The sequence below is a fragment of the Mustela nivalis genome, assembly GCF_964662115.1.
Source record: "Mustela nivalis genome assembly, chromosome: 8".
Taxonomy (NCBI): domain Eukaryota; kingdom Metazoa; phylum Chordata; class Mammalia; order Carnivora; family Mustelidae; genus Mustela; species Mustela nivalis.
The window spans coordinates 29,399,513-29,424,118 of NC_139027.1; the positions used below are offsets into that span (position 1 = coordinate 29,399,513).

General features: G+C 41.4%; 1 protein-coding gene across 1 annotated transcript in view; it reads right to left on the minus strand.

Moving 5' to 3' along the window:
- Positions 1–17,260, minus strand: part of TTC27 (tetratricopeptide repeat domain 27) — a 172,042-nt gene extending 154,782 nt beyond the window's left edge. The window contains exons 1-5 of the mRNA XM_082745658.1: positions 16,924–17,260; positions 15,613–15,790; positions 15,080–15,209; positions 8,634–8,774; positions 3,642–3,744 (exon numbers count right to left, since the gene is read on the minus strand). Coding sequence (XP_082601784.1) covers positions 3,642–3,744; positions 8,634–8,774; positions 15,080–15,209; positions 15,613–15,790; positions 16,924–17,011 — 640 coding nt within the window. The 5' untranslated portion in view covers positions 17,012–17,260. The remainder of the gene's footprint in view (positions 1–3,641; positions 3,745–8,633; positions 8,775–15,079; positions 15,210–15,612; positions 15,791–16,923) is intronic.
- Between the last annotated feature and the right edge of the window lie 7,346 nt (positions 17,261–24,606).

A 24,606-nucleotide genomic window follows, 5' to 3' on the forward strand; every position in this document is an offset into this window, starting at 1 on the left:
AAAAATGCTTAGTTGTAAGCAAAGTAAATGATATGCTGAAATATAATACAGAAAAGAATCAAGACCACTTGGGGAATGAGTCACTTAAGAGTCATATTTTCCAGATCTTAGTTAACTCTTTCTATTTGGAAACCTAATTTTACCCCGCAGAACAGAATTCTCTCTAAAACACACCACACTATTCTTCTCTTTTAAAATGGCATATAAGGAAGGGTATTTTTTTCCTTTTCTTAATAACTAATAGTTACAGACATTCGTCACCGAAATGTGGTAAAAATGGAGACATAAATGCAAATTTATATAATATGAGATTAAGGAAAGAAATGTGACTCTCCTGATAGCAAAAGTATCAAATCTGACTTCCTGTAAAGGAAAAAAACAACTCCCAATGACACCCTGTTTTTTTGTTCACTTACCAATTTTCCATAAAAGTATAATAAAGCATAGGAAACTATAATATCCTAAGCAGTATAATGTAACTACCTTTCTGCAAAATCAAACCATGGGCTGAATTATGATGTCATCTTATTCCAAATGCTTTCACTATCCTCTGGAAAAGACAACTTTTCCCCCATTACTATCGGTGATGTTCAAGTCATCCTTGATTTTCAAAACTTCACCCAATTTCATGAACCAGAAGCTCATCCTCACTCTTCTTCCTCCTCTGTACGAAGTTCATTTACGGAGCATCTCCCACATCATTTCAAAAATATGCAACAGCACTAATGGGGGAGACACAGGCTACACAGGCTTCACTTTACTAGAGAAGACAACACCACTGCTTATCAGGTCTTTATTTTCTCCAAGGTTCACTCCGTATTTCATTTGGAAGAGCACTCCACCCCTAGGCAATGCTATTAGGAGAGATTCAAAGTCCATACAGCACCCAAGTGGGGTCAATTTGTCTGAACTCCTGTATAATATTCCACTCTTGAAAAACTCTTCTATAGAAATTAAGTCAGATACAAGTTGTTGCTACTGAGATGAAGGACAAAGAGAGGAAGTTCTAAAACTTCTTCCCTAAAAGTACATGTAGAAAGGCCTCAATAAACCTTAGCTGTCTTTATTCAACAAATATGTACTAAATATTTATTATTTTCTAGGCACTATGCTAAGCAGAAAAAAGTTAAAAAAAAAAAAAACAGCTCACAAGAAACTCACAGCCTAGAGAATCTACAGTCTTAGTGAAAACAAAGATGGTTTAGAGGGCTAAATTCACGCATAAAAATCTTTTATATCCAAAAGCATTAAACCAAAGACTATTGTAGGAGAGGAGGATAGAATGTTTTTCAGTTCTGTTACTTAAGAAACATCATCGTATAGAAAAAGTTAACTCCTGGGGCGCCTGGGTGGCTCAGTGGGTTTAGCCTCTGCCTTCGGCTCGGGTCATGATCCCAGAGTCGTGGGATCAAGCCCTGCGTCGGGCTCTCTGCTCGGCAGGAAGCCTGCTTCCCTCTCTCTCTCTGCCTGCCTCTCTGCCTACTTGTGATCTCTGTCTGTCAAATGAATAAATAAAATATTAAAAAAAAAAAAAAAGAAAAAGAAAAAGTTAACTCCTTATATGTAATAAAACAACTAATCTATCACATGTCAGGTTTAAATTCCCTAGCAGAATATATATATGTGCAAGATCTGAACACGTCCTTACTTATTCCACAGCCTTGCATTACCTAAAAATCCTAAAAGAACATAAATGGTCTAAGTCTTGGCAAAACATAATATAAATGAATCAATTCCTGTACTCACTGAAGAATATTTTCCTTACTTTCCCTTTTTGAATCACGTACCAATGTTCATTTTACCTAAGGTTAGCATATGCTTGAGTATTTCTACCGTAGAAGAGAAAAAAAGTGAGAAATTAATTTCAACCAAATTACCGAGCTTAGTAGTATTTATTACTACACAAACTAATGTCCTCTCCTGTGTATCCGGCCCAGTTTTTCACTACACAGATGTACCTCGAAGGAAACAGATTAAAGAAAAGTATGGGAGCCTCTTGCAAGGACACATGCACACATGTTAAAAGTTGTTTTGTGCTTTCATGAATGTCTACTCCATTAAATAGAGAGCACTGCTCCTCTACCCAGAGGGATGCAAACGACTCCTTCCCCCGCATTCCCCTTTATCCAAGGGGGATACGTCCCATGACCCCAGTGGATACATGAAACCACACTGGTATGAACCCTATATATACTACACTTTTTCTCGGTCTCAAAATCCCTTACTGTACTCTACTCACCTTTATTGCGATGATGTGAGATGATAAAATGCCCATGTGATAAGAAGTGAGGGGAATGACACAGACATCATGATTTGGCATAAGGCTTCTACTGACCTTGTGACAATAGGTCAGAAGGAGGATTATCTGCTTCCAGACCACAGATGACTGCAGGTAATGAAACCAGAGGAATCAAAATCCTGGGTAAGGAGGAGCACTATACACACACATGCACAAGTACACACACTCACGCCATACATGCTCTCGCTACGTGAAAGGAATATGGGCTTTGGAACCAGACATCTAAGGTCAAACTCCTTCTCTGTAACAGAAGTTCATTACCAAGTCCAAGTTCATCTGTGTTTAACTGCTTCTTCACTGCAATGGAACATGTTTCTGTTTTTCTTTGTTTTGCAACTTTTGCTAAGAATAATCATTCCAAAACCCCAGGGAAACCAAGTGTCAAGGTACCCAAGATTTTTCTCTCTTTTCAAAATGCCTCCCTAGGAAATGTAAGCGGCATCGGTAACAAAGGCTGGGGAAGACACTGATGGGAAGGTGTGTGGTTTACACTTTCATTTACATTTTAGGTACTTTTATATATGTATATTACATATAACGAAAAATATTATGAAATGTAAAAATACCTCTCTACCTATTGTCATCCTTAGTAAAATGTAGTTTCTGCCAAATGTTAAAAAAAAAACAAAGGCTTTCTTCATGTGCTCAAAAGGACAGCAGGTAAGTAATTGTCTACTCTGCATGTAATTATTTTGGCACAGTTTACTCCAACTGGAGTCTGTTTCCTTGAAAGGAACATCTATGTAGTAAGAAGCTAGGCCAGAATACACTACAGAGGATGTTAGTTTGTGCCGTAATAAATATGACTAAGCAAGGTAAGTTGGTTAAAATTAATTTCTCAATTTTTTTTGTTCTAAGAGAGAAATACATAAACATTGTAATCTTAAATAAAACAAACATCTGTACATGATTCAAAAAGAGAAGGTAAGGAAAGTTAAGGAATTTTTTTTTAAAATAAAGAAAGTTTACATTTGTTTCCAAAGAGGCTTCTCAGATTAAAGAACAAAGAAAATACTAAAATACTTTAAAGCAATTTGTGATAGAATCATGGCAACCTGCATGGAACAAACCATTTTCTGCATAGGTGATATAAATGACAGTAATTACCTCTTCTAAAATTCAAAGGCAAAAAGAAATTCTATAATCTGACACCCTAATAATTTGTGATATTCCACACCCAGAAATATAGGGGGGAAAAAGAAACAACCTCAACCAGAAAGCTACTATGACCTATTACAAAAAAAAAAAAAAAAAAAAAAAAGACCCAAACTGAAAAGGACTGTCTCCGCTGAGAAATGAGCCCGGAGCTGCGTGCCGGCGTCAGACAAAGTCTGCTCCATACCTTCCTCAATACAGTCTCCAGCAAGAGCAGAGAGCTGCGGGGAGCGCTCCTCCAGTAACTGCTGGTGAACACTCACACATCTTAGCGTCCACCACGGCAAACTCTAGGGGAAGAAAGTACCACGTAAGTTGAAAATAAAAGCCTTTTTGAAAAACGATTTTTACATTAACTGCCATTAGTGTTTAGAATTTTTTAAACATATATATTTTTTAACATCTGTGAAATTAAACTTGCTCTTCAACAAACATACCCATCCACTGTTAGGTCTTCAGTAGTAATACCCAAATCCGCTTCTCCCTCTTCCACAAGAATAACCCGCCTCGTCCATCCTCTCAAGAGTCTCTGTTTCTAGCCAGCTGGGCTTCCTGTTGCCATTTAGAACTTACTATCTCTTTCTTTAAAATGTCTGCCATTGTCACCAGCCGTCCGCTGTGGCACCCCCTCAGTGCCGTAACCCACACAGCGGCTCCTCCGGGAGGCAGAGTGGACAAGGGGCCAGGGACAGGTGCTTATTTTTTCCCTCCCCTGAAATTCTAGCACACTGTCTGTACCGGGGCAAACACATCCCGCTGCGTTCACCGAGGTCAGCTTTCAGTGTTGTCCACCATCTACTCAGTAAGACAAGAAGTCACGTCCTGCTCATCTCTCTATCCTGCTCCAAGCAGTATTTTGCACAAACCACACTGTAAGAATTACCTTGGATTCAAATATTTTCCAAAACTAGACAATCCCTTCCACATCCTTGTGAAACCCTCCCGTGAGGACTTCTCTCATGAGGGTGGCACACATTGGTGTCTCACTTCTCGGAACTTGTACACTGTTCCTGGAAGTCAGCACCACATTGGACAGAGCTTATGATTCAAGAGTTTAACTCCCCCTGACTCCAACATTTCTGAGGACAGAGACTACATTTCATACATTGTCTTGACTAATGCATACGCTGAGGTTACAGTAGGTTTTTCTCTATTGTCTGATGCTGTTCTTACCTTATCACAGTTTTTTAAAAAATGGGGGAAGTGACTGGGTGGCTTAGTCAGTTAAGTATCAGGTTATGGTTGTCCTGGGATTAAGACATTCAACTCCTTGCTCAGTGTGAAGCTGTTTCTCCCTCTCCTTCTGCCTAACATTCCCCCTGCTTGTGTTCTCTCTCTGTCAAATAAATAAATAAAATCTTTAATAAAATAAAATAAAATACTTGATCCCGGATGGCTCAGTTAAGCATCTGACTTTTGGTTTCAGCTCAGGTCCTGATCTCGGGGTTGTGAGATGGAGCCCTACATTGGGCTCCACGCTTTCAACGCAGAGTCTGCTGGACAATCCCTCTCTCCCTCTCCCTCTGCCCTCCCTCCTGCTCACTTGCACGCTCTCTCTAAATAAAAATAAAATCTTAAAAAAAAAAGTGATCCTTATTAAAAAAAAAAAAACTACCTAGCAACAAGCCAATATAGAAGCCCATACAGGAAACAGCAAGTCTGTCCTCTGCTGCCTCAGTGCCATTCTCCGCCCCAGCAACAAGAGACTCAGGTTTGGCAGCAAACACTTTCCTTTTTTAGGCATGGGAAGTTAGAGCCAGTCAGAGATTGCCCTTTTAAGAAAACATACATCATCTCGGCCTGCTTGTGCGCTCTCTCTCTGACAAATCAATCAATAAATAAAACATACATCGGGGCAGCTGGGTGGCTCAGCCGGTTAAGTGTCTGACTCTTTGGTTTTGGCTCTGGTTGGCATCTCAGGGTTGTGGGATCAAGCCCCGCATGAGGCTTCCCACTCATCGGGGAGTCTGCTTTCCCTCCCTCTCCATGTCCCTCCCCCTGTTCATGCACTCTCGCTTTCAAGCAAATAAATAAACCTTAAGGAAAAAAAAAAAAAAAATATATATATATATATATATATATATATATATTACCAGATACTGAACCTTTAAACAACAGATCTATACATTAACTCTTAAGCCAAAATCTCTACCTAGGGGGAAGAAGAGTGTGAAAAAGATAGAGAAAGCATAGCCTATTTTTCTGTCAGAAAATAAAAGGGCCCTTATCTATTTGCCAAGAACTGCTTAATAGAAAATCTGACACTTAATAAAAAAGTAACTTGAAGCCTTGCTCTAGTTTCTAGATCCTGTCCCCTGATTTTAGCACTTATTACAGAATGTTCTGATTAGAAAGTCACTAGTCAATAACCTCCTAGAAGGCAGGAAGCGTAAGTGTACTAAAAAGGCACCCAAAAAAGTTTGTTAGCTTATTCCATTGTTTTATTTTTAAGTAATCTCTTACATCCAACATGGGCTTGAACTCACAGTCCCAAGATCAAGAGTCGCATGATCTACCAACTGAGACAATCAGGTGCCCTCCATTTTTAAAATAATTGTAAATAAGAAAACTGATATTCCAGGGAAATTAAATAGCAGAACGTCACCCAGTTATTATAGCAGCTGAGCCAGACAAACTCTGGTCTGATTTCAAAGCCAAGACTCTTTTTACTCAACATTTACATCCTACTCATACTAACCTATATATCACAGATTAGAGGACTGGGCAAAAATCACCTTCTTTTATGGTTCCACAAAAATATCATAATGAACAACTTGAGACATGGTTTACAAGTAAGCCTACTCAAAGCTAACTTTAAAAGGTTAAATAACTTGGATAGAGGAAGGATACTTCTTTCATTTTAATTTCACTTATCAAAGAAGTCATTTTTATATCATCATTTAGAAAATGACATATTACAGATCCAAAGAAAAAAAGAACTTTTGTGACTTCACTGAAAGGCAAGATTTCAACTCAAAGCAATCTTGGCATGATGACGTGTAACAAGAAAACAGGGTTGTAAGCCCAGCTCAGAAGTTGTTTACTGTCTGCCAAGCAATTCAAGTACCTTGTCTCTACATCCCTACCAAGTAGGACATCTACAACCAGCAGTTAGCATACCCACTTGTTCTCCTAAATTGACACTATACATATCTTTTTTTAAAAAATGCTTAACAGAGTGCCTGGGTGGCTCAGTTGCTTAAGTGTCTGACTCTTGATTTCGGCTCAGGTCATGATCTCAGGGTCACAGGATCGAGCCCTGCTTTGGGCTCTGTGCTCAGAGCAGGGTCTGCTTAGCTCTCTCCCTCCACTCCTGCTCAAGTGCACTCTCTCTATCTCAAAAATAAATAAATAAATAAAGCTTATCAAAATTTTAGATGAAAGTTTTCCACCAACAAAATTTAAAACTGTCTCACTCGCTGATTAATGACTCTAGTCTCACTAGAAAGAAAATAATGCCACTTGGCAGCTCTGTGCCTTGGTGATACCTGATTTAGAGCCAAGTACTAGTCATTCTGTAAGAGAGCATTTAAGTCATATCAACTCCAGAAAAATTTTCTAATTCAAGCAAACATGGCTCAAAAATCAAGGATAAGACCTTATGTCTACCTGACATTGAAACTCATCTAGTAAAACCCCTTCTAGTAAAAGTAATTCCAATTCCTTGGGCTTTCATGACAGTCAGCAACAGAGGCAAAACTTGCCTCTTCACCTTTTGTCTAAACTGAAATATTTAGGAAAATAAGCCCTTATACAGGACAGACCAAGTCTATATTCTGCCAGCTGAAAACTGTGTTTCTCAAAATTTTTCAGCCCATACTTAGAAATTGGGAGGTTTCCTATAAAATTTAGATTATATCTGGTAACATGGGTCAAGTCACCAAAGTCAGAATGGGAGTCAACTAGCTATAGTCTGCAGCTACACCTTATTTTTGTATACCCCAAGAACTAACAGTTTGTAGATTTTTTTTTAAGGTTTTATTTATTTGAGAGGGAAAAGTGAGGGAGCCAAAGAGAAAACACAGTAGGGAGAGAAGGAGAGTGAGAGGGAGAGGCAGGCTCCCTGCTGAGCAAGAAGCCCAATGCGGGACTTGATCCTAGGACTTGGGGATTATGACCTGAGCCGGAGGCAGATGTTTAACTGACTGAGCCACCCAGATGCCCCCAGTTTTACACTTTAAAACCACTGAAAAAAACACAAAAGAGAATTTTGCAACATGTGAAAAGTATATAATTTCAGCATCCTGAGAGCAGGCCCCATCAAGATCTTCACACTCGGTGGGGAATCTGCTTGAGCTGCTCTCTCTCTCTCCCTCTGCCCCTCCCCCTGCTCATATGTGTGTGCGCAAGAACAGGCTTTCTCTCTCTAAATAAATGAATAAGCTTTTTTTTTAAAAAAAAGATTTTATTTATTTATTTGACAGACAGAGATCACAAGTAGGCAGAGAGGCAGGCAGAGAGAGAGGAGGAAGCAGGCTCCCCACTGAGCAGAGAGCCTGTGCGGGGCTCGATCCCAGGACCCTGGTATCATGACCTGAGCCAAAGGCAGAGGCTTTAACCCACTGAGCCACCCAGGTACCCCTAAATGAATAATCTTTAAGAAATGATGTAACAGATATTGAACAAATGCTCCACTAAATCCAACCCAAATAATGAACCAAGGTAGGATGTAAGCCAGGAAACAGTAATTACAATCCACTGTAAGAGCACTGAACATTTGGGGCACCTGGGTGGCTCAGTGAGTTAAAGCCTCTGCCTTTAGCTTGGGTCATGATCTCGGGGTCCTGGGATCAAGCTCACATCAGTCTCTCTGATCAGAGGGGAGCCTGCTTCCCCCTCTTTCTCTGCCTGCCTCTCTGACTACTTGTGATCTCTGTCAAATAAATAAATAAAATCTTAAAAAAAAAAAAGAGTACTGAACATTTATATTCACACACACACACACACACACACATGATCTATAGAATCCTCTAAAGGGGTCAATATGATATCATTGTGTATTAGATGAATCTCACAAAGGGAAAATGTTTTTGTTTATTTTCACCAGATTTTAAACTGAAATACCTAAAGACTTAGAAAACACACCAAAACACTGTCAGCATCACTCCTGAAGTGTGATGCTACCCAGCACAAAAGTCATGCCTGGGTTTGAACCAACTGCCTTCTTGTCTCTCCTTACCTGAACAGCTGTCAGTTTCTGTCTCACATTCACTAAAATAACTCGTGCTAGTAAGAGCAGGATAGGCTTTGAGGTCAGGCTGTAGACTGATTCACCATCTAGAACAAGCAGATTCAGAACAGCTGCATCCAGTCCTTTGACCTGAAAAAAATACATAAGCCAAGATGACCTAATTTAACAAAATATTAATCTTTACAGGTCTTGTAGTAACATATTTTCTAATTAATTCAGCTTTGAAACAAAGGCATCAATCCAGCACACAGCAATTCGCACTGGACAGAATCCTAACATTATAAAAGGCCCTGGGGACCCACAACTGTGGGCCGTCCTGGCAGACGGCCACCTATATGCCTGCACCTTAGATGAACCGTGAAATCAAGAAAATGCTAGTATCAAAGAGGCTTCATTCTTTACAGATTTACTTATAACAAAGTATCATCTCAATAAAAAGCATGACTCTATTACTAAAGTACTTACATTAAACACACTTCACATGTGCTTCATCAGCTGGCAAATGTCATTACAAAGGAGGTCTGCTCCGTAATTCCTAAGCCAAAGAGCCAACAAGGTCTCACATATCAGAGACCTTGTCAAGTGGCATGAACCAGTGGGAACAGAAGGCTACAAAAAAAAGGGATGCCTTTGAAAAGTCCACTCCTTGGCTGAACAGAGATTTTCTACAGTGGACAAGGCACCTGTTTTCTTATATTTTATCTTATTTTTTACTTTTGCAAAGGGAGTGTGAGAAGCAGGCTCCCTACCGAGCAGGAGCCTGATCAGGGCTTGATCGCAGGACCCCAGGTTCGTGGCCTGAGCCAAAGGCACCACTTAACCGACTGAGCCACCCTGGTGCCCTGTGTTTTCCAAGATGTATACTATATAATTTTGACAGCTGCCACAAAAATAGCAGGAATGCTTACCCACTAGGAACATGGGCTCTAATGTCACAGACTCAGGATAGCATTCTTTTTCTGCCTCTTATTAGTTTGTGGGCATAGGTAAATTTTTTACCTGAAGCCTCATTAATTATAAAATAAAATAACAGAACCCAATCCTTCTTGTAAGGATTAAATTAAATAATCCAAATAATGCCTCTGTCAGTATGTTGTTGAAGTACTCAATATGGCTATGGGTTCATCCACTGTCCTACCTTCACCACTGAGGAGTATAATAGAGGAATAAAAATTTAACATCAAAGAGAACCACCAAACCGCAAATAAAGATTATCATTATCTACAATAAGGGTAAAGGAATTTTTTTTTTTAACTTCAATAATTAAGAAACTATTGTGAGGGACGCTTGAGTGGCTCAGTCGGTTAAGCGACTACCTTTGGGCTCAGGTCATGATCCCAGGGTCCTGAGATCGAGTCCCACATTGGGCTCCTGCTCAGCAGGGAGCCTGCTTCTCCCTCTCCCTCTGCCTGCTCTGCCTGCTGCTCCCCCTGCATGGGCATCTCTCTCTCTCTCTCTCTCTGACAAATAAATAAAATCTTTTTTAAAAAGAAAAAAAAAACTACTTTGAAATTATTACAACTACCTCAATTTTATAAGGAAATAGATACAAATGTTAAGTACAGTTGAAAATAATACAGAAGTCAGTGTCAGAACAGAGGTCCCAGCCTGTATTCCAACTCCCTAAACAATGTTCTTCCTACCACCCCATGCTGCTTTCCCCAAAGATCTCTTCCTACCCCTGGGGAAGGTTCAGGACCATACCAAGCACCAGGAAAGGCTGCAGACATCACTTCTAGCCTTCTGACTGGGACCACTACCTTACAGTGGCAGGCTACTGACATAGGGACACTAGACACCCCATGTAGAAGAGACCCTCACCAGAGGCTAGTCTGAGGCACAGTGAGCCCGAGGTGTCTTGTGAGAGCTCCGAGTGAAGGTACTGAACACACCAGTGGACATTCTCACTTAGGAACTTGGGAGAAGAACCTACTTCATGTGCCCAGACTGTGTCTTGCAGCCTCAGCAAGTTCTCTTCTCATACAAAGATGTCAAAATAAAGATTTAACCACCTTTATTTCCCAAAGTCCAAACCAAACTGGTGAAGTACAAGAAAATATGACATGCCTTTAGGAAAAATATCAGGGGGCGCCTGGGTGGCTCTGTGGGTTAGGCCTCTGCCTTCAGCTTGGGTCATGATCTCGGGGTCCTGGGATCGAGTCCCGCATCAGGCTCTCTGCTCATCGGGGAGCCTGCTTCCTCCCTCTCTCTTTCTGCCTACCTCTCTGCCTACTTGTGATCTCTGTTAAATACATTAATAAAACCTTTAAAAAAAAAAAAAAAAGGTTAAAGAACCCGGGGCACTTGGATGGCTCAGTCGGTTGGGTGGCCAGCTCCCGACTTCAGCTCAGGGCATGATCTCAGGATCATGGGATCGAGCCCCTTGTCAGTCTCCACACTCAATGGGGAATCTGCCTAAGGATTATCTGTGTCTCCCTCTTCCTTTGCTCCTCCCTGCCCTGCTCTTGCTCCCTCTTTCTTTCTCTAAAATAAATAAATATTAAAAAAAAAAAAAGAATCTATATCCCAATTACTTTGAAATGAGAAACACATCTAAATGTTTTAGCACAAATTTAGATCATTCTCTACTAAATGAAATCTTTAAAGATAAATAACAAAAAATTTAGTATACAAAAAAATTATACAAAGAGATAGCCCATGGTATACCACGTGGGTATCATTACCTCTGATATTCAAAGCCAAGGGTTGGTTACTAAACCTCCTACTTTTCGGTTTGAAATTCTCTGGAGATGGGCAGCACGTGGGTGGCTCAGTCGGTTAAGTGTCTGATTCTTGATTCTGGCTCAGGCCATGATCTCAGGGTCATGAGAGGAAGCCCTGCTGTCTGGCTCAGCAGGGAGTCTGCTTAAGATTCTCTCTCTCCCTCTCCTTCTGTCCCTCCCCCCCAAACTCACATGCTTTCTCTCTAAAATGTATAAATAAAATCTTTTTTAAAAAAACTCTCTGGGGATGGTATTAACAAGACAATAAATAAATGAGTGAAGGTAGGAGTAGCCAAATACATACACTTCTCTTCCCAGTGCTACCTTGCATCATCATGAAAAAATGAAATGCTTTTCTATCTTCTGCTTAAGTAAATCAGCCTCTGCCTACCCCCGAGCTATAACAGTGATATTCCAACTGAGTTCTAAATCTGTTTCCAGAGGTTTGGAGAAATGGTCTGTTTTTAAAGAGGATTACTTATATTTTCAATAAAAACAGACAAAGCAAAGGTTGCAACTCTTCAAAATAATTCCTCAGTCAAGACAGCGTATGACATGTAAATATATAAGTATTTATCACCATAATAGTGAAAAAAATTTCAACATCTGTAAGCCAGAGATAAATTTACCATAAAACCAGATTACTAAGATCAACCTTGCTGTGTGGGAGGTGACCAGTATTGCTCAGACATGGACCTTCAGGGCTATTCCTCTGAGACGGGTTAGCCTCAGATGTCAGTGTTAAAAATGACAAGGCCATAAGTTAAAGGCACGGAAAATGAATTTGGCTTTGATCACCATACTCCATGACCATAAAGTATATTCACAAATACCTGTGCTTCACAAGGGCTGAAAAACATGAAACAGCGCAAGAAAATGACCATTAAAAAAGTGACGTATTTAAAAACTTCAACTCCCCCATCTTCCAAATTCTTAGACTGCTGGTAAAGAGGATAAGTTGAATATTCTTTTTAAAAACAACCTGACAGGGGCCCCTGGGTGACTCAGTGGGTTAAAGCCTCTGCCTTCGGCTCAGGTCATGATTCCAGAGTCCTGCATCAAAGGCCCTGCTCAGTAGAGTCTGCTTCTCCCTCCGCCTGTCACTCCCTTTGCTTGTGTTCTCTCTCAATCTCTCTCTGTTTTGTTTTTTTTTTTAAAGATTTTTATTTATTTTTTTGTCAAACAAACGGACATTGCCAAGAAGAGCTGAACATGCATAAACTCTAGGGCATAGCAACTCCTCTCGTAGCTCTATATACTACACCAGAGCTCCCTAGCTCTGGGAAGGGTTTACACATGTATTAAAAGATCATCCTCTCAGCCCTCAGGATGTCACCTACAGCCCAAGGGCCAGTAAAAACAGCCTCCTCTATTTAGTACACTGTACCAAACAGTCATTTTTTCAGAAGGCTGTGCTTTGAAATTCTAGCAAATGATTTCCAGAAGACTTGTTCCTGAAAGCACTGTAAGTAATATATTGGGGGGAGAAAGGAAACATATATACATATATACTACAGTACTGTCATACAATTAGAATACTATACAACAGTAAAAATGAGTAACGGTCTCACTTCAAAAATAAACCATTTAGCAAAACAAGTCACAGAACAATCACAGTTTGTTTCATTCATTAAAGTTCAAAAACTGGCAAAACTAAACAATGTTTTCTAGAGTTTCATAGGTGCTGAAACTATGAAGAAAAGCAATGGAATGATTAACATGAAATTCATGGGACTGGCTCATGGGAGGGGAGGCTGGGGATGCCATTAGGAAGCACATACAGGGGACCTCCTAAGCCAATACTTGCAACCCTCTCCAAGTCACAGCACATGCAGAAGACACTATGATTAGTGGGGCACAGCAGGGAACGAGCAATGCTGCCAACCAGAAGAGACCAGTTCAAAGGCTGTCCCCACCCCAGCCAGGCCCCACACAGATACTGCAATGGCAGAGGGGCTCCACATCTGGGGAACAGCAGTCAGGAAGCTCTGTTGTACAACACTACTAATGTTTCTCAAGCAGTGTGGTAGAAACAAAGGAGTTTTATTATTTAAACTCCATATACCTCATATGCTTTTTTTGAATGTATGAGGTAGTTCTAATAAGTAAATAAAAAAATCAAGGTCTCAAAGTTTTCTACAATCTGGCCTGAATCCCATGAAGTCTGACCTGTCGGTGCTTCTCCAGTAGGCTCAAAACATACGGTTCCCACCGTGCTCTTCCCGCCTCTGAACTTCCGCTCATGGGACTGCACCCAGACTGCCTTTCCTGCTCCTCTCCACCTGTCCGTTTGCTCAGCACCCTTCAGTTCAACTCCCTATCCATGGCCAGCTAAACTGTCTGGCAAAATTCTCATTCCGCACATCTCTTGGTTAATTTCAATATTCTTACAGTCCAAACCTCTCAAGTAACCTATTTCTGTACTGCCTTGAATTGTAACCTGACTTTACAGGTGGCTTCTACCCAAGTATTGCAGAAGGAGAGCTAGATTTGGACCCAGGAAAAGTGGCTCCCAAGTGCCCAGCTGTAACACCTCTGACAAGTTTCCTTCATCACTGGGAGCTTCTGTGTTCTCATCTCCAGGATACTCAAATTGACCAAACACATGAATTAAGCACTTGCCCCACATATCTGTGTTCAACAATCACTAGGACTTTGACTATTTGGTGAATTTTTAACCTACACTACAGGGCTGAAGAGGCAGAAACTGTTTCATCCCTAATAACAGAGGGGGTGAGATGTTCCATATAAGCAAGTTTCTAGGCAACTGAAGCATTTCTCTTTAAGAGACATAATCTTTGGTATTTTACTTTAATCACTTTGGATGAAAACCTTTGTAAAGTGCAGATTCGATTCCCTTCTTAGACATAAGATACAGAAGATTTTTAGCCTTTCAATAATGATTAGAGCCAGGATTATAAATTTCAATTATTCTACTGCAACATAACATAGTGACTCACTACAGTGATGTGTACAGAGCTAATTACTGTGGCTGTCAGGTTATGGCTGCATTTCTACTTCTTTTTTCCACCTCCACCATCAGATTTTTAAAATATAATTTATTGACTGATTGATTTTTAAAGATTTTTCTATTTGAGAGAGTGACCCTGAGGTCATGACCTGAGCTGAAAATAAAAGTCAGACTCTCAACCGAATGAGCCACCCAGATGCCCCTATTTTATCTTTTTAAATAAGCTCTATGCTGGGACACCTGGGTGGTTCGGTCAGTTGATAGTCTGCCTTCAGCTCCAGTCGTGATCCCAGCATCCTAGGATTGAGTCCACATCAGGCTCCTTGCTGAGTGGGGAGTCTTCTTCTCCTTCTGCCTGCCGCTCCCCCTGCTTGTACTCTCACTCTCTCTCCCTGGAAATAAATAAAATCTTTTTTTAAAAAGAGTAAGCTGTATGCCCAACACAGAGCTCAAACTCACAGCCCTGAAATCAAGAGTCCACACACTCCACCAGCTGAGCCAGCGAGGAACCCCTCTACCATCAGATTATTAACACTTATCTCTAATTCCATTCCTGACAGTGGACCTTCTGAAAATACCTGAAAATCTGATCAACAACCAAAGATTCTTAGTACATTTTGTACAAGCTATAAAGTCGTATTTTTTTTCCTACTTACTATTAACTTCAGTTTATAAAGATGAGTTCCTAAAGGAAAAAAAAACACAATAATAAGTATATACAATATTTCTAAGAAGCATACCTCACTGAATTGCTGGAACAAAATGGATGGCAAAAAATCCTGAGGTTGTAAATCAACGAGAGGCCCCGTCCAGTTACTCTGAACAAAAAGTTGCAAACTGCTTACACCAATTAGGAATATGAGCTGTTGTCTGCATATAAGAATAAAAAAATAAATATGAACCACTATATAACCACAACCAATTTCACTTCAGTTTTACTAAGAAAAATGTGAACTATTAACAAATATTTATAGAGATTATCGAAGTACCACAAAATAAAATTTCTGAAACCCAACAATTTATCTTTCAATGTCCAATATTATAACCATGAGCCACATATAGCTCTTTTAAATTTAGTTACAATTAAATAAAATTTAAAATTCTGTCCCTCAGTTGCACTATTTCAGGTGCTCAACACCCACATGTGACTAGCGGCTGCCATACTGGAGAGCACAAGTTTTCCAACAACAACTAAAACCACTCTCTTATGCTGAGCAAAGTACTGTTAAATGTATTCAGTCTCACTCTGTGAAAATTTTAAACAAAATTCTACCTTTCGGTTGTGTCCAAATCTGTTGAGTAATCCAGGAACGTTACTATCTGCTTCTCCAGGTAGCTGTCTACCTTTTCTTCAGTCATCGTTGTTGAGTTAAAAATATTTTGAGTCAATGAATTTAAGAAAATGGCTTCATAGTTCCCTTCTAGCAGCAACTGTAAGAAAGATCCACTCTCTGCAATATAAAAAATTAGTTCAATAATCTAAAAGACCAATTTTTTTCACACTGTAAAGGATAACACTACTAGGTAAATCAACCAGTTTACATTTTAGTATGCAGAAAGAAAATGTATATCCTTAGAATGCTTACTATACATTAGTCACAAAGCACTGAGCAAATTCCCAGTATTCTATGAACGTCACTTCTACATTAGCAGCCCATCCACAAAATGAGCAGCAAGGCAGAAGTTAGACACAGGAATAATATTCGTTAGTAAATATTACCATCCTGAGAATTCGAAAGATTCTTACTGACAACAGAAAAGTTTCCACAATCAGGGATCTAAGACCTTTCATAATCTGGCTTCTCCTGTCCCCACTATACTCCCTGAGGAACACCTGGTTCTCTCATTGTCCCTACAATATCCCATACACATTCCTGCCTCCACATTTTTACACTTGTGATTTCTCCTGCTGAGCTCTTCTCCACGTCTTACCCTTTAGTCAAAATTCAACTCATCTGATTTCTTCCATGATACTTTATCAGATCACCAGACTGACTTCAAAAATTACCTCTCTCCAGAAGCACCTACTGCATGTATGCACACACACACACCACTTAGATACTGAACTAAATTGTTATTTTTTTTCCGAGTACAGTCTAAATCTCACAACCAGATATGCCTTTATCTCACATTTATCACTAGTAAATATGCTTTCAACACCTCCTCTCCAGTAAATGTGATACTGTTCACAAGAATTTTATCTTTGCTGCCTCGTTTCAGCTTTTAAGCTTATCAATTATGGACCCTGGAGTAAATTATTTAAACAATCTGTCTTTAAACGTCTCCATCTGCAGAAAGGAACTAAACGTAGTATATATCTTAAATGTCTATTATAAGGATTAAATGACATTAAATGTTAGGGACTTAGAAAAGTAGCTGACATCGGCATCGTTATCACTGAGCCTAGGCAATGAACCCAGAGGACCCCGCCCACCACATCGAGGATGCAACAACCCGAAGTGTTAAGGGATCAGCTAGATTTCGGCAGAAAAACAAAACTAGGAGAATGAGAACGCAGCCGGCACCACTCTCCCCTCACAGTCCACACGCTGGCCTCCGTTCCTGACAGGTTCGCTTTTCTCACCTGAACCGGTGACTCCCTCCTGCTTCCATTGCTGCTGCTCAGCCTCAGTTGGGAAGCCCCTCAAAACTGCCAGCTCGGGTATCCACATCACTCTGGACAACGCTGCAGCCAAAATGGGTTCTACGAGGGTCACTCGGGAGTCAACAAAAGAAAGTGAAAGGAAGAGGGTCCAAAGATGCCGAAATCTAGTGGCAACAGATCCTATGAATACACCCACAGCTCTAAAAGCCCATGTGCAGACATCGTCGCATGGACGCGGCCATGACAGCAGCGCGGGACATCCTGGGAAAAACACACTCGACTCGGGTTTCCGCCTAGGAGAACGACTCAAATCCTTAGTACTGAGCATGCCCAGTAGAGATGCCCCGCCCCGAACAGGGAATGGGCGGGTTGGAGGGCGCGGTCAATCTCAGTCCCGCCCGAGGTGGGGGCGGTGCTAAGAGGTGTAGTACTGGGATTAAAACGCGGGTGGAAGGCACGGTCTTGTGCTGCCAAAAGGATAGAGGAATTGTCTATGGCTTGGGTTCTTCAACTTTTTTGGATCAGAATCCCCCTGACTACCTAACCAAGGTCCTTCACACAGAATGCATGTGAGCCCTTGCTACCAACATTCGGGTACATTCCAGGAAGTTAGAGACCCTCCGAAGTGGAGTCGACCAGCACACAAGAACCACCTGCGCAGAGAAGAGAATGAAACTGTAAGCAGAGTTTTGGGACTCCTGATTGGCTCAGTGGAAGGAGCATGCGACTTGAGCCCCGCGAAATGAGTTCAAGCCCCAGGCTGGGTGTAGAGATTACGCACATACATGACTAACTAACTAAATAGAATAAATAAATAACTTATTTAAAAAGTGTAAGGAGGGGCGCCTGGGTGGTTCAGTGGGTTAAAGCCTCTGCCTTTGGCTCAGGTCATGATCCCAGGATCCTAGGATCAAGCCCCACATCGGGTTCTCTGCTCAGCGGGGTGCCTGCTTCCCTTCCTCTCTGCCTGCCTGTCTGCCTACTTGTGGTCTCTGTCAAATAAATAAAATATTTAAAAATAAATAAATAAATAATAAAAAATTAAAAAGTATAAGGAAAGTTTTGACGCTGCCGTCACATGAATCCTGACTGAATGGGACCTGTGACCCTGCGGCTTGGTGCTGGGAAGCTTGTGGAGGACAGGCTGAGTCGCAACCCTGCCCCCGCCGCGTGCCTGCCGCTGAGCACCCCGCTGGAGCCTCATTCGCTCCTCCCTTCTTCATAGCCCCGCCCCTCGGCCGAAGGAGCCAGGCCTCAGCGGAAGGAGACACTTTGCTCCAAAGGGCCTGAATCCTGCGCTGTGAAAATGTCATGCACTAGTTAGGGGAACCCTGACCACGCAGCATTCTTGGAGAAATCAAGGGCAAGCGATCTCTGAAAGAGCCCAGCCAGTGCCGGCTCCAAGGAGGGAACTAAATTCTCAACCCACTTTCCTCCTCCCTCGACTGTGCAGGGAATGATGCTCAGCCTCTGCCCCCAGGAGCCAAAGGAAGCCAGACCTGGACTGAGCGGAGAAGAGCAGATGCCCTAGAATGCCTTCTAATTGATAAGTAATTTATCACCATCTGCGCAGGAATGATATTTAATCAGTGTGTCCTCCTGGTTATTATTTTTTTCAGATTTTATTTATTTATTCGTCAGAGATCACAAGTAGGCAGAGAGGCAGGCAGAGGTGGGGGGGGGGAGCAGACTCCCTGCTGAGCAGAGAGCCGGATGCGGGCTCCATCCCAGGACCCTGGGATCATGACCCGAGCCCAAGGCAGAGGGTTTAATCCACTGAGCCACCCACCCAGACGCCCCCCTCGTGGGTTTTTTAAGCACAAAATCCAGCACTGTCTAAACCATTTGACGGTTGTTAGAGCTATTAAAAGCAGAAACACGCTGACCACCCAGCCAGGTTCCTCACTTGCCTGTAGAGCTGCGTCATCCCTCACAGTGAACCTGGTGCTTTTTCTATAATTCAAAGTTTGTTTTAAGTGAGATATGCTTGACAATGAAAATAAGTATATTCATCTCTCTTCAGGCAAATGGACTCCAGAATAAAAATATGGGAGAAAAAAACATGGTATCTACTGAAAAAAAAAAACAAAAAAAAAAACAAAAATGGAGTGGATCCTGAGCTGGGGAGTGGGATATGTCTACTTGGGACGAATTGAGTGACTTGGCTGTCTGGGAGTCTCAGCATTCAAGCCCCAGTCTGAATAGCAGACCCTGTAGAGACCAGGAGGAAGGGGAGTGGAGGGGAAGGAGCCAGGGGTTCCGACTGACTGACTCAGCTTTGCTGGGGTCCTCCTCAGCCCTTCCTCTTCCCACCCCAAAACCTTCAGTCCCAGGGATATCTAGTGCTCCCAGCTGTGTCTTTCAGGGATTCTTCAGTGTAGATACAAGTTTGCCTCAGCTTTTCCCATTGCGTTTTTAGGATTGGGCTTTCTCTGGTCAGCAACATCAGTTACTAGCTCCCAAACAGGGCATCTCATCTCGTCTTCTCTTTCCCTGTGGGTCATGTATTAATTTTTTTTTCTTTTCCATAGATTTAGTGGGTTTTGAAGAAGGAGAGATGGCATATGTTCAACATGCCGTGTTTACTCTAGAATGTTAAACTGTATTATAAATGACATCTTTCTCCAAGTAGCTTCGGGCTTGATACATTTATGAGTTTTAACTAATCCTATCTCATATCTTTCTAAGTGGTAAAAAGGAGGCAGGATTGTAACCAGCATTTCATGACCCTTCAATCCTTTTTCATATTCATTAACAAATCTCATGTATGATAATAATAATTTTTAAATGTTTGTAGCAGCATTTTTAGCAATAGCCAAAAACTGGATACAACCCCAAATCCATGCACAGATGAACAAATAAAGTGTGATCTATTCATACAATGGAATAGTGTTCAGCTATAAAAATGAATAAACTATAGATATAATATACACAAATACCAAAGTAATTTTGCTGAGTGAAATAAGCCAGAAAATGCAAACTAATCCCTAATGACAGAAAGCAGATCAGTGGTTGCAGGGAGATGGGAAAATGGAGAGGAAAGCAGGGATGGACAGGGACACTGCTGGGGAGTGAACAGATACGTTCACTATCTGTGCTGATGGTTTCATGGGAATATACATATGGAAAAACTGTTCGGTTAAAATATGTGCACTTTTTTCTTTGTCCTATGTCAGTTATACCTCAATAATGCTGTTTTAAAAAAAAAAATGTCTGTTGTATAAAACATAAAATCTGATCTCCCGAGACTAATATTCAAAAGCCTTCACCTGACATGCGGGTCCTCTGCATTTTTTTTTTCTTCAAAGAGAGAAAGCGAACACAAGTAAGGGGAAGAACAGAGGGAGCGTAGGCTCCCCGCTGAGCAGGGAGCCAAATGCACGACTCAATGCCAGGGGATCCTGACCCCAGCAGAAGACAGACGCTCAACAGACTGAGCCACCCAGGCGCCCTCCTCTGCACTTTTGAAGCACTATGACTCCCAGAACAGAGTCCCACAACCACCGCTAACCCTCAAGAGAGATAGCTGGTCCTCTGTCCTGCAGCAAATAAATTAACATGGATTGACAGTATAAGGTAAAGCCAGTATGGTCTTAAACATGGTTAAATGGATATCTCATTTAACTCTTACAATAACTCTTTTCTTTTTTTTTAGATTTTTGTTTATTTATTTGAGAGAGAGAGAGCATATGCATGGGGAAGCAGAGGCAGAGGAGAAACAGACTCACCACTAAGGAGGGAGCCCAACACAGGGCTCAATCCCAGGATTCTAGGATCATGACCTGAGCCAAAGGCAGAAGCCTAACTGACCGAGCCATCCAGGCGCCCCTACAATAACTCTTTTTTTTTTTTTTTTTTTTGACAGACAGAGATTACAAGTAGGCAGAGAGGCAGGCGGTGGGGGGGGAGGGGGAGGAAGCAGGCTTCCCACTGAGCAGAGAGCCCTATGCAGCACTGGATCCCAGGACCCTGAGACCACAACGTGAGCCAAAGGCAGAGGCTCAACCCACTGAGCCACCCAGGCAACCCCTACAATAACTCTTTAAGGCAAATATTATTAAGCCAATTTTCAAATAAGGAAACTGAGAGGTATGTACCTTGCCTAAGATTATACTAGGATCTCAATCTAGCCTGACCCTTATGGCTCCATGCTCTGTACATCTGGTGAATAAAGATGATGAGAAGTATGTGACTGATATGCAGGTCCGAGTAAGCAGGTAAATCAGTGAAATAACTTCCCCAGCGAACACACTGGAAACAACCCCAGAGCCAAGGTCAGTACAGATGCTGAAAATCCCCAACAGCAAAGACTCTAGAAGCAGAGGAAAGAAAGAATGTATGTGGTTGAGGTAGGACATTGATAGGAATGTAAGTCAAGTGGAACAGAACAGGACAGCAACCAGATCCTGCAAATGTTTCCTTCTTCGAAAACTGTCCTGGTAAGTGGAGACTGAAGCCAGGCAGCCCTGTGGTGTCCCCCTAGGCTTTACTTTGCCTTTGGGGCTCCTAGATGTAATTCTAACCACAGCATGCTTCCCCTGAAGGGTGTTGTTTGTCCCACAAAGCAAACTAAGGCCCTATCCCTCGATAGGTCTTCAATCAGGTGAAAAAACTATAAGGCTTTCAACAAGACTTCACTGCATGCAGGACACATACCAAGGAGATATAAATGTAGATACAGAAACAATGTCTCTGACTCACACAACCTGGACTCGATCCAACCAGCCCTACTTAGAGAGGGCCATCCCTCCCTCGATTCTAGAACTCTTCTGGATGCTTAGAATCACAGAAGGGGGCCTCATGGCTTGGGTAGGGAGCTCTGCAGGGACCCATAAATCACAAACACCAAATTAATCAAAGAATACATGAGGGTTCCTCTCATTCAAGATCCAAGGACATAGGGTGACCTTGAACAGCTGCCCTCTTGATTTAGGCTATTCGGACTCTAGAGAAAGGGCATCTCTACATATTACTTGTTAAATTTCCCTCTTGGCATGACTACAACAGATTCTTGCATAATTAAGTGACTTTTCTCAGTTATGATGCTTATTCATTTACTATTTGTGTTCTATTTTTGGCTCTGGAGGTACTCCTGAAATAAATTTTATTTACCACATATATGGACAGTGGCTGGAAAGCATTTCACAATTTTAAACAACTCAGATGTAACATTCAAATGAGAGTCTTCACATCAGCCATTAGATAACATCAAATGCTACAATGGTTGAATTTTGTTTGTATAAAAGATTGGATTAAATATTTTGGATATTTTTAAAGTTTAGCTTTCTTTATTTTTTGGAATAGATTTTATTTATTTGCCAGAGAGAGATTGAGAGAACAAGCTCAAGAGCAGGGAGAGCAGCAGGCAGAGGGAGAAGGAAAACCAGGCTCCATGGTGAGCAGGGAACCTGACACGGGGCTTGATCCCAGGACCCTGAGATCATGACCTGAGCTGAAGGCAAATGCTTACCCAACTAAGTCACCTAGGTGTCCCAGGTCTAACTTTCTTTAACCAGCACTGATTTTAAGTTCTGATAGTCATTGATTATAGTTTGTATTTTGCTTTTAATTTTAGTAAGTTTAGATGTTTTAGAAGAAAAATAGAAAACTCGATACTTAACATTTACCTAAATTTACATCTTTGAAGAAAATACATTCAAACTTTATATACTTGGAATAAAATTTATATACTTGGAATAAAATTACATTATATATCTTTAATTCTTTAGTTTATTGATGTTAATAGAACCAGGAAAAAGAAGAGGCAAAGAATGGATTCTTTCTCCCCTTGACTTCACTCATTCATGTGAGTGAATACATTTCTGTTGTTTTAAGCCCCCCTGTTGGTGATAATTTGTTACCACAGCCCTAGGAACTAAGCACTAAAACATCATTAAGATTATATAAAAATAAAGTCAACAATCCATGGAATAAATATATAATCTAATTATGTATCTTTATTTCATTACTTATGCAAACAATACTTGCCAATCAATAGACTACCTCAATATCCCCAATAATTTAATTATTTTAATTATTTTGATGACTAGCTCTTATTATAAGAAACATGGTTTAACACATTTTTGTGAAGGGAGGCACCAGGGTGGCTCGGTTGGTTGAGGATCCAATTCTTGATTTTGGTTCCGGTCATGATCTCAGAATTGTGAGACGGAGCCCCACCACAGGTTCCACATTCACTGTAGAATCTGCTTAAGATGCTCTCTCCCAGGGTGCCTGGGTGGCTCAGTGGGTTGGGCCTCTGCCTTTGGCCTAAGTCATGATCTCAGGGTCTTGGGATCGAGCCCCACATCGGGCTCTCTGCTTGGCAGGGAGCCTGCTTCTCTCTCTCTCTCTCTCTCTCTCTCTCTCTGCCTACTTGTGATCTCTCTGTCAAATAAATAAATAAAATTTTTTTTAAAAAAATTTTTTAAAAATTAAAAAAGGTGCTCTCTCCTTCACCCTCTGCCCCTCCCCCAACTCTCACACTCACGCAGGCACTCTCCCTAAAATAAATAAATAAATCTTAAACAAACAAACAAACAAAAAAGACCCTCATAAGCAACATCCCAGGGAACCTGCAGACTAACACCAGCACCTTGAGCTGAGACTCCCATTTGTCCTTCAGCTCTGCTGTCAGGTGAGTTAGTGTCAACAATAGTTACGTCGTGTTCCGCCCTGAACTTATTCTTTTCTCCTACAGTTGAGTTTGTAATGAAGTAAGTTTTCATCTAATGTCATTAGGCCTAGTACTTTAAGAAATCAGACCTTTTGGTAAAGAGGTGTAGCCGATTTGGCAATCAGACCTATATCTTTCATAAGACCATTCTACTTTTTTTTTTTTAATTCTTTTTGGGAAGTAATTTTTTTTAAGATTTTATTTATTTATTTGAGAGAGAGAGAGAGAGAGAGCATGAGAGGGAAGAAGGTCAAAGGGAAAAGCAGACTCCCCATGGAGCTGGGAGCCTGATACAGGACCCCATCCCAGGACTCCAGGATTATGACCCAAGCCGAAGGCAGTTGCTTAACCAACTGAGCCACCCAGGTGCCCAATCATTCCACTTTTTGATTGCAAGGTACATCATTTGATAAATACTTGTGCCATCCCTTGCTCGTATCAGTTGTCTATTGCTGTGTAAAAAAAAAATCACTCCAGAACTCAGCAGTTTCAAACAACAAGCATTTATTATTTCACAACTTCTGAGCTTGGCTGTGCACCCCAGGCTCAGGGTCTCTAACAAAGAGGCTATCATAAACAAGGTTCAACTAGGAGGGGATCCTCTCCAAAGCTTATTGTGCAGCATGCCTTCGTTTCTCACTGGCTGTTGGCCAAAGACACCGGTTCCTTTCCACATGGCCTCCCTGTAGGGAAGTCCCCAATGTGGCAGGAGGCTTCTCTCAAAGGGAGATCCAGTTTAGGGCTACAGTCTTTTTGCAACCTCATCTCAGAAGTATCCCTTCACGAATCCGTCCAGCCCACATGCAAGGGGAAGGAGGCAGGGACCACGGGGGGCACCTTGGACGTGGCCTACCATGCTCCTTACCGTGCAGCTTGCTCCACTTTGGCTGATGTTGGTCTATAGGTACAAAGTCTTGCTGCGTGTGTTTTTCCTTTGTCCCAAATTGTCCTTCTCTGCGGGATGTCTAAGGGAGTATTCCATAGGG